At 33.5% G+C, this 10,501-nt stretch overlaps 1 protein-coding gene across 1 annotated transcript; it reads left to right on the top strand.

Moving 5' to 3' along the window:
* Nucleotides 1-2,172: 2,172 nt before the first annotated feature.
* Nucleotides 2,173-3,314, top strand: LOC143074110 (uncharacterized). The gene has a single exon (XM_076249658.1). The coding sequence runs from the start codon at nt 2,217-2,219 to the stop codon at nt 3,312-3,314; it is 1,098 nt and encodes a 365-aa protein (XP_076105773.1). The 5' UTR covers nt 2,173-2,216.
* Nucleotides 3,315-10,501: the final 7,187 nt, after the last annotated feature.

The raw sequence follows: 10,501 nt of genomic DNA, 5'->3' as shown, positions 1-10,501 counted from the left end.
AAATGCATGTAACCAGTAAGAAATGTTACAGTTGTTTGCACTCGCTTTATGTTATCATCATGCGTTTGCTAGGGGACTTTTCGATTTGTATTTTTCTTTGATTTCGTTGGTGTTAATATCTTGATCTGTTGCAGTTCAAAGATCTTTCAGAAATTTGATTTATTATAGTGGATTGTAATTAAGTATTCTTGAAAGCAAGCATAATCATGACATCGGTAAAAGAATATTTTCAGACAATTGATATATTTAAAATAATTAAGATGTTTGTGGATTTACAACCATATTAACTTATAGTTCAACATGTAAGGTGAACCACGAATTTAAATGTTCAACAAAACACAAATTTGCTACGAGTTGTATAACAAACAACCTCATGAAAATCACGAATTCAAATATCTTCTATTTTCCTCAATTCACGTTATTTGGTACCCACGCACATTAATGAATTTACAGTAGTTATATTAATTGTTAATTGCATTTGTAATTTGAAAATTCTTTAACTTTACAGTTTTTATTGAACCGTGGTTTTGTTGATTTAGCACGGCTGCATTAAGCTGCAGATGCACACATATCCAACATTAAAGCATAAATAACATTAATCAATTTCAGAACACAACAAGGAAGAATATCTTTATTGGATTGAAGATACAGAGCGATATTTTCCTATTTCGGCAACTGTTAAAAACATCACACAAGCTTTTGATCAATGTAAACATCATTTTGTAGTAATATCGGGAAAACCCGGGACAGGAAAAACAGCTCTTGCTCGCTATGTTGCTTTAAATTTACACAAAAACAACGATGTTTCTATTGTTCCTGCAAACAATCCAGACATTATCAAAAATCGACTTGCGGTTAGGTCTCAAAATAATTTTATAAACCATCCCGTCAAGAATAAAAATATGTCATTTCCAAATGAGCGTCACGGAAAGAAAAACCAGCAGTTGACAATTGAACCAGATTTAGAGAAAATACAAAACAATCAAGCAAACAAAGTAAGGGTCCTTGCACTCGATGATTCGCAAAGTAGCCAAACTACTGGGATTAAAACAATATTTGTAATTGATGATTTTCTCGGGAGATATACTATCAACAAGCCGATGACAAATGCATGGAAACAATTATTCTATGAATATTATAATTGTCCAAGCAATGACACAGATTCTATTTATATCGTGGTAACTTGCAGAGAAGAGATTAGAAATTCAGATCAATTCAAATCATTGAAAAAACTATATCAGTTTTCTGAATATAACATGGATAACGTATCAAGCAATGTGCGGGAAACGAAAGATCAAAAGCTCGATATTGCGTCATGTTACATGAACCCAGAAACAACTCAATCATTGTTTGCTGAAATAAATATTCAGAAGGTAGACAGATTTCATACTCTCTGTCTTTTATACTCACAGCTACATCAGAGCACCGAAAATATGAATTTCTTTACAGATCCTAATTCTGTGTTCGAACAGGAATTTGAAGAAATACGAACACTCAGTGAACCGTGTTATATTGGTCTAGCCCTCTTGACCATATTTGATGGAAAACTGATCAAACCACTGCATGATCAACATATTTACAAATTAGTGAGGGAATTGTGTGTAGAATGTGAATTATTACAAAATGACATAAAGTTATCCAAAATTCAAAAAGACATTAATATGGTCGTTGGCAGATATATAATAGACGAGGGGACATCATATTATGTGGTTCATCCTGAACTTTATGATATTCTTTTAAATTATTTCATGAAGAAAATACCAAAATCCTTAATTAATTTTGGGAGTAACGATTTTTTACAGACTCGGGTAGCACTGCAAGGATCGATCCACTATAATTCATTTACAGGTGTACATCCAATTGGAAAGCAGCATGAAGAATTGTTTTTTAATCGATTGATAAAGGATATCAAAAAGAAAGAATTTGAAAATGCGCTTCGAAATATACAGGTAGCAAACACTGCGTATCAAGAAGAATTGATTCGGCATGTACAAAGGTCTGATGGAGTTCTACAGATATTAGCTTCTAGCTGTTTACCAATGATTTTGTCCATAGAAAATGATTTCAGTCAATTCTTAGACCTTATCTTAAACGAACGCAAAATATGGAACCTGTCCCAAGGAGTAGAGTTTGATAGACATTATGACGTGATAGATTACGACGATCGCAAATTGTTAAATTTACAATCATCAATCTACGACAAAGAAATAATCTTAATGCTCGCATGTTTATACGGAAGCGTACGGGTCGTTAAACTACTTCTTTGTTTCGAATATGACATAAATTATCAAAATTCTATGCAAAAAGCACCCATACATCTAGCATGTTTACGTGGAAATGACGAGGTTGTCAAGTTATTATTAGGTCTACAATCGACTGGTATCAAAGACAACGACGATAATCAAGCATTAGACGGTCTAGAATGCGATATTGATATTCAGGATTGCTATGGCCAAACTGCACTTCACTTGGCGTGTAGAATGGGGCATACGAAAGTAGTTTATCTTTTGTTAAAGAAGTGGAAGTTTTTATCAAGTGAAGCAGACAAACAGGGATCACTTACTTTATTAAGAGAAAAATTAAGCGTTACAGACAACCAGGGTAGACTTGCACTGCATATAGCCGCCGAAAACGGTTCAGAAGACATTATTGGTATTTTGTTTCGGGCTGTATCATTGTCAGACTGTCCTGGTCCGGATATACATGCTGAAGTCATTCATGAAAACAACTTTCTATGTAATTTGATAAATGCTCAAGACCAAAATGGAAAGACATTTATTTTTACAGCCTGTGAAAACGGTCGTACGTATTGTGTTCAATATTTACTAAATTTCAGATGTTGCGATATTGACATTTACAATGATCGTAATGAAACCCCGATCTTCCGCGCTTGTCAGAATGATAATACAGAGTTAGTAGACATTCTAGTAAAATATAATGCAGATGTTAATCTCAAAGACATAACTGGTCGAACGCCATTACATGTCGCTGTGGAAAGTAAAAATGAAAATATGATGAAAAGTATATTAAACAATAAAAATTGTATCGTAAATCTTAAGGACAAAAATTCTTATTCTGCTCTTCATTTAGCAATCTTTGGGAAAAACTGGAGAATTGTTAAAACGTTACTGGAAGCAGAGTGTTATGATAAATGTGACATAAACAAACCTGATTCAAAGAGAAATACTCCTTTAATGTTAGCAATATGTGCTGACGCTACACATATTGTCGAATTTTTAATCAAAAGCGGTTGCAATTTATATAAATACAATGTACAACAGCGAGGGAAAACAAGCCTTCCATATCGCATGTAAAGTCAATTGTAATGGTGATATTATAGATTCTTTTTTGAAAATGAAACCGGACTTTGACTTAAATTGTTGGAACAGGCTAGGTCAAACTGGACTTCATCATGCCGTAATCGGCAACAATATTAAAGCGATCAAACTATTATTGAAAACAAATATCAACCTAAATAAACAGGACGACGATAAAGAAACAGCCTTACATATTGCACATCGGTGCAATAAATCAGAAATAGTAGCAGAACTTTTAAGAACACCAGGTTGTGATATAAACCTGTCTAATAAAGCTGGTAAGAGCATAGCTCATATTGCTTGCGAAAGAAACGAAATGTCAATTGTGAGAACCTTATTGAGAAAAAACTGCGCAATCAATGCAGAAGATGAATTAGGTAGAACTCCGCTGAATATAGCAATGAGCTCAAATTTCTTAGACATTTTTACTGTTCTCTTGAACAAGAGTGATATAAATGCTAAATATATGAATGGCTGGACACCGCTTCATATGGCGTGTCGCCAGCAACGTGGTGCCGCAGTCAAACTTTTACTGCAAACCGCATGCAACGTAAATATTCAAGATAATACTGGCAAAACGGCGTTACACATTGCAGCATGTGGACGTGAATCGTCGATTGTAAACGATTTATTAGAAGCAAAGTGTAACGTACATCTATGTGATAACAAAGGGAAGACAGCCTTATCTTACGCGCTTGAAAATCACAACATAGACGTATTCAAAGCATTTAAAACAGGATAAACATTAGTCATTAATGATTAAAAACATTAAAAGGTAAAACAAAAATTAAATCAGTTTATAAAGACATTAATTTTTGTTTTAATTGAAGATTGTCATATCTTCTTTGCCACAAATGAGAACCAAAAAAAGGAAACAAAAAAGTTTCAGGCTTGTATTCCCATGCTGACGGTGGTAAAGTACCTATCGACTGCAGACAGAATTGTTGACAGGAGTATATTGTTTACTTATTAAATGTGGGTTTTTTTACCAGATAGGCAAAGCGCAGGCTTGTCCCAGGAACCAGAACTTCAGTACTGGCATAAAAATACGGATTTTGTGTTATCAAAATTTACTGTTACAAAATGTTTGTAATTATTTAAATTCAGAAAAGTAAATTTCTGATTCCATGCCCAGTTTTGTTTATACATTTTTGTTGATTTTGGTTTATATCTCCTCATCAATTTAAAAAGCTTTGATTTTTCACATATTTTGCCCTATAGCATCACTGAAGAGGCATTGATTGTCAAAAAGCTCATATTGTGCAGAAATAAAAAGGTATCGTTTATATAAAAGTCAAGACATGAAACTTTTGAACCCCAAACCCACATACAAGTACACAAAGTATGATAAGAGGCGTTTTTGGCCCCCTTCCCAAATAAGTTAATATATATATCATTGATAGCTTCAGTATAGAAACTATTCAAAACTATGATTTATTTTTGTTCCGGTAAAAGGAAGGTTGCCTAGCAACAGTTTAATTAAATAGCCAAATTATCACTTATGCATTGCTTTCTCATTTCACATTAGCATAATTCAAAATAGTACTGTTTGTTTATCAATAACTTGAGGCTGCAAATGAAAAGTCACTTCAAGTTCAGTCTTAACAAAGGCTTAGCAACAACCTAGCAACAAAAATATTGCCTAGTAACGGTTCAAAAATTTGTAATTTCTGTCATATGAGGTATATAAAGATTTAGCTATCCTAAATGATTTTTCTTTCATATATGATGTCTGAGTCACTGTCATCTTTATTTTTTCAAGAAAATCATATTGATCATAGCAACCTAAAAGTTGCTTAGCAACAGCCGAAAAAGATAAAAATTAAATTGAACTAAAAAAATATTATTTTTTTTAATTTTTAATTGTACAAATTAGAGTAAATTCAGGTCAGATTAGTTAATACATGCAAAAATAACTAGCAGTAAGAAATGAAAGTTAGTCAATTGTATACCATGCTGATAAAAAGATTAGCAACCAAAATAGTGCCTAGCAACAGTTAAATAATGGTGTTTTTTTTTAATTGTATACCAAAGTAGGATTTTGGCTTCATTATTATATTTGGATGAAGTAAATATTAAATCATATGCAAAAAAGCATGTTTAATCCTACCGCATTTTGCGCCTGTCCCGAGTCAGAAGCTTCTGACCTTTGTGAGTGTTGTATGATTTTTAATTTTAGTTTCTTGTGTATAATTCGGAATTTAGTATGACGTCCATTATTACTGAACTAGTATGCATATATGTTTAGGGGCCAGCTGAAAGATGCCGCAGGGTGCGGGAGTTTCTCGCTGTATTAAAAACCCATTGGTGGCCTTCGGTTGTTGTCTGCTCTATGGTCGGGTTGTTGTCTCTTTTTGACTCATTCTCCATTTCCATTCTCAATTTTAGTATTAAAGAAACGATAGCTACCAATGAATTGGTCGGTTTATTCGACAAAAATGCATAAATACAATCAGATTGTCACATAACAATAGAGTCTTATGTAGACAAAACGCACGTCTGGCGTACTAAATTATAATCCTGGTACCTTTAATAACTATTTACACCACTGGGTCGATGCCACTGCTGGTGGACGTTTCGTCCCCGAGGGTATCACCAGCCCATGAGTCAACACTTCGGTGTTGACATGCATATCAATAATGTGGTAATTTTTATAAGTTTCCTGTTTACAAAACTTTGATTTTTTCGAAAAACTAAGGATTTTCTTTTCCCAGGCATAGATTACCTTAGCCGTATTTGACACAACTTATTTTGGAGATTTGGATCATCAATGCTCTTCAACTGTGTACTTGTTTGTCTTAAAATATTTTGATATGAGCGTCACTGATGAGTCTTATGTAGACGAAACGCGCGTCTGGCGTACTAAAGTATAACCCTGGTACTTTTGATAGCTATTAGTACCAGGGTTATAATTTATAACATGTATAAACATCAACAAGTTTATAGATAAAATAAACAAGAATGTGTCCCAAGTACACTGATGCCCCATCCGCACTATATTTTTTTAATGTTCACTGGACCGTGAAAATGGGGTAAATCTCTAATTAGGCCATTAAATTAGAAAGATAATATCATAGGAAACATGTGTACTAAGTTTCAAGTTGATTGGGCTTCAACTTCATCAAAAACTACCTCGACAAAAAACTTTAACCTGAAGCGGGACAGACGGACGAACAGACGGATGAACGGACGAACAAACAGACGGACGCACAGAACAGAAAAAAATGTCCATAAATGGGACATAAAAAAGCTTTTAATTATGTAATAAGTGGCACACTCATAATTCATAAATAATAGTGGAAGTTAAAAATATAGCATTTCACATTTACATGATGATTACCGGTACATTAAAAAACTCAAATGGATTAAAACTACTATTGAGGTTTAAATATAAGATTTTTACAGTATGTATAGCAAATATACATAGCTTGTGCAATTTTCTTGTTTGTCACTTTCAAAATCGTACAATGTGAACTTTTTAACACTTAACATAATATTCTAATGAAAGTAATACTGAAAACAAAGTTCAAAGTTTTCGATTAGGTCAGGGGTTAAGACGTTAGCACTCATGAAGATATGTAGACGAAGGAGGCTTGAACATCTTCAAGTTTCTGTAAAAATTCATTATTTCTACGATTCATATACTGAGTAAACACACTTATCACCGGTGTATAATATCATGTGCAATCATACCACATCTCCTAATCTTATCCAAAATGTTATGCCTTTTTTTAATGAAACAGTTAGCAGTTTTTCATGAAACCCCGAAACATTTGAATTGATGAGAAACGTAGACATACTTCATTAGAGGGTCTCAGTGGCCGATTGGTGTAAGTCATTACTTTTGTAATCACTAGCCAGTCAACACTGAGGTTGTGAGTTCGATCCTAATCGTGCGGGTGCACTCTTTTTCAACCTTTATTTCTCCTTTCAATGTTGATCTATTTATTATTTTAATTCTGAATGCCTTCACTTGCAGGACTGAATGTTCAGTCAAAATGTTTCAACTTTCACGATTTAGTGCCGATTTCATTTAGTGTGAACCCAAGGAAAAAATCGTTGGTGAGCTTGCTTGTTAGCTGAACTATGAAGTCATTATTATGTCAGGTTTACTACCCTCCTTTCGAGGTAGCCTGGTCCATTAGACAGATAGATTGATAATCTGCTGGACAAGTCATTTCTTAAAGGAGGGTAGTTCACCTGACCTAACAATGACTTCACGGTTCAGCCAACAAGCAAGCTAACTAAAGATGTTACCTTTGGCTTCACACTCAATGAACTCGGCTGTAGTAGTCACTAAGTTCAAACTTTCCGGTATAAAAGTAAATATTTGAAACTACTTAAAAAATCTTATTTATTGCATTTGGGACTAGGAACATTAAACTGTAATACTAGTAGTACAATGTATGCCTTCAATATAGCCGACCGTGCAAGGAGTGTATAGCCAGTCAAGGTCGTTAAAAACTTCCATTTGTTTTTGCCTTCAATTATATATATAGCAAGTGAGAGGGAAAACGAGTTCAACTGCCGTTTTAGGTGAATACTCAACAACTACCCTAACTGTTTTTTAGAAGCAAGAAATATTGATTTAGTCCAAAGAACTGACATTTTTAGAGTATTTGAATAATAATAAAAATTCTGTGACAATGCATGCTTTCATAATGTGTACAATAAACCTATTAGGTACTAATGATGTAGCTCAAAAAATGTAGGAGGATAACCGACTCTTTATATATCTTGTACCAAAACGTTCATGTGTCAAAATACCGGACATTTAAAGAAAATTTGATAAAAAATCAAAACCCTGTAGACATACACAACTCTGTTATAAATAAATAAAAAAAAAAAGCTTTTTAGCCTAAAAAACTGAAGGAGATAGCTAGACGTATATATCAGGACAGAAACAGACGAACGGACGGACGGACGGACAAATCTAAATTAATGAACGTGTTCGACATGTTGTCACGTGGGGGAGGGGAACAAATGTGAAATAGAATTAAGAGGGCATAGTTTACCTGTAAATTGAACAGGTCAAAACTACCAGTCCATTCCCGGATTCGGTATAGGTTTGGCGTGAAATTTTTTCACCTACATAGAACTCCAGAGAAAACAAAATACATGTTTGAAATGGCCAAAAAATAAAGTCACGTTTTATTTGAAAATGCAAAGAGGAACTGAGTCAATTCAATGCTACATTTGTAATTTTATTTTATGATTATTGCTTGTCAAAAGAGTGCTCTGAATCATATATAAGAAAAATCATTAATGTACCGATATATGAATACGCTGGTAAAATATAATTTACAGTATAGCTTAATTGACGTGAGCTTAATTTCAGTATAAACTGCTCTTAATTTACATGGAATTATGTTTACAATTATATATCATACTTGGATTTAATAACTGCACATGCATAGCGCATTAGTTTAGGACGTTTAGTACTGTAAACAGAATTTTTGTCTATCAATAACATTTGGTATTAGTAACTCTCAGTTCAATTTTAATACACGTTAGTGTTTTCTCAATCAGAGGAGCAATTAGTCTTAGTGGCATGATTTGTTTTATTAGTTGTTAGTGGCTTTGAACTAGCTGTCAGATAACTGCGAGTACTCTCAGATCTCTTGTGTCTTTTTTTTGTCGGGATGTATAAGAACCGGGCCACGTCCACTTGTATTTTTGTCCATCTGATGAGTTAAGCCTTTTTCAACTGATTTTTATAGTTCATTCTTATGTTTTACTGTTATACCACTGTCCCAGGTTAGTGGGAGGGTTGGGATCCCGCTGAAATGTTTAACCCCGCCACATTATTTATGTATGTGCCTGTCCCAAGTCAGGAGCCTGTAATTCAGTGGTTGTCGTTTGTTTATGTGTTACATATTTGTTTTTCGTTCATTTTTTAAAATAAATAAGGCCGTTAGTTTTCTCGTTTGAATTGTTTTACATTGTCTTATCGGTGCCTTTTATAGCTCACTATGCGGTATGGGCTTTGCTCATTATTGAAGGCCGTACGGTGACCTATAGTTGTTAATGTCTGTGTCATTTTGGTCTTTTGTGGATAGTTGTTTCATTGAAAATCATACCTCATCTTCTTTTCTATATGTTATATAAATCTATTTTTCTGTAGATGGTTAAATAGAAAATTTCAAAGTGCAATTATTTAAGATTTTAGGTAATGATTTTCTTCAGAACTACAAAAAGCGTTTGAATGTATTGAGAACTTATTATGAGATTTATTTGTAAGATTTCGTTGAATATTAGAAAATAATTATGAATAAAAATTTATTCACCATATTTCAAGGGACACAACTTCGTTATCCGTACGTGATATTCTGATCGATTATGTATCCCGGAATAATTTCTTACCCGTGCTGTTCCCTATGACGTATTACAATGACTTGCCAAAATAATGTAAACAATCGGATTATTTTTCAAATTTTTAGACATGAGCTCCAACGTAGACCACCATGATATTAAAGTATGTGAAAGATACAGAAGAATACAGTTGATGGTTTAAAATTTCAAAATGGTCTACGTTGGCGCTAATGTCAAATTTCGTTTCCAAACATGACGAAATTGTAGATTTCTTACACTTTTCGTCGTTTTTTAAGGTCTAAGTTTGAACATATTTGACTGAGTACATATATATAACACCTAAAAATAAGGTTCTACAGGGACGAGCAGATACTGAAGTTCATTTCACAAGCGTGATTGGTTTTAACTTCAAAGTTTAAAAATTCTGGAAAAAGGGGGGCCAGAAACGGCCCTTATCATACCTTGTCCAAAATTTATAGACAAACTGTATGGGGATATATTATGTTGTATTAACCATTTGTTACCCACGGAAACGTTGAAACGGAGCGAGAAATTTTATTAACGTGACCCGACAATGATTTTAAGTGCGCTAACTGGTTTAATCTATTCAAATTATTTTTTTTTACTGTGAAGTGTCATAAAGACAGCAAGTAAGTCTTTACAGTATGTACAAATCGTATGAATTTAGCATTATATCATATTTAAAACGTTTTAGATATATAAAATTTAACTGTCCATAGAGAATACAAACTTATTGCAGACGATTTGGAAGTGGCATCTAATTTTTCTTATGATTTTAAATCATATTCAGACAAATAACATCCGCCCATTCAATTATACACAACACAATGTGATTGTTATATGTGATGTCA

Source organism: Mytilus galloprovincialis, chromosome 5 (genome assembly GCF_965363235.1).
Source record: "Mytilus galloprovincialis chromosome 5, xbMytGall1.hap1.1, whole genome shotgun sequence".
In the NCBI taxonomy this organism is placed as follows: Eukaryota; Metazoa; Mollusca; class Bivalvia; order Mytilida; family Mytilidae; genus Mytilus; species Mytilus galloprovincialis.
The sequence above is the reverse complement of the archived record's forward strand: the minus strand, read 5'-3'. Positions and strand labels throughout refer to the sequence as shown.

Excerpts from the sequence above, each read along its gene's own strand:
- LOC143074110 (XM_076249658.1), top strand. The coding sequence starts at position 2,217 with ATGCTCGCATGTTTATACGGAAGCGTACGGGTCGTTAAACTACTTCTT.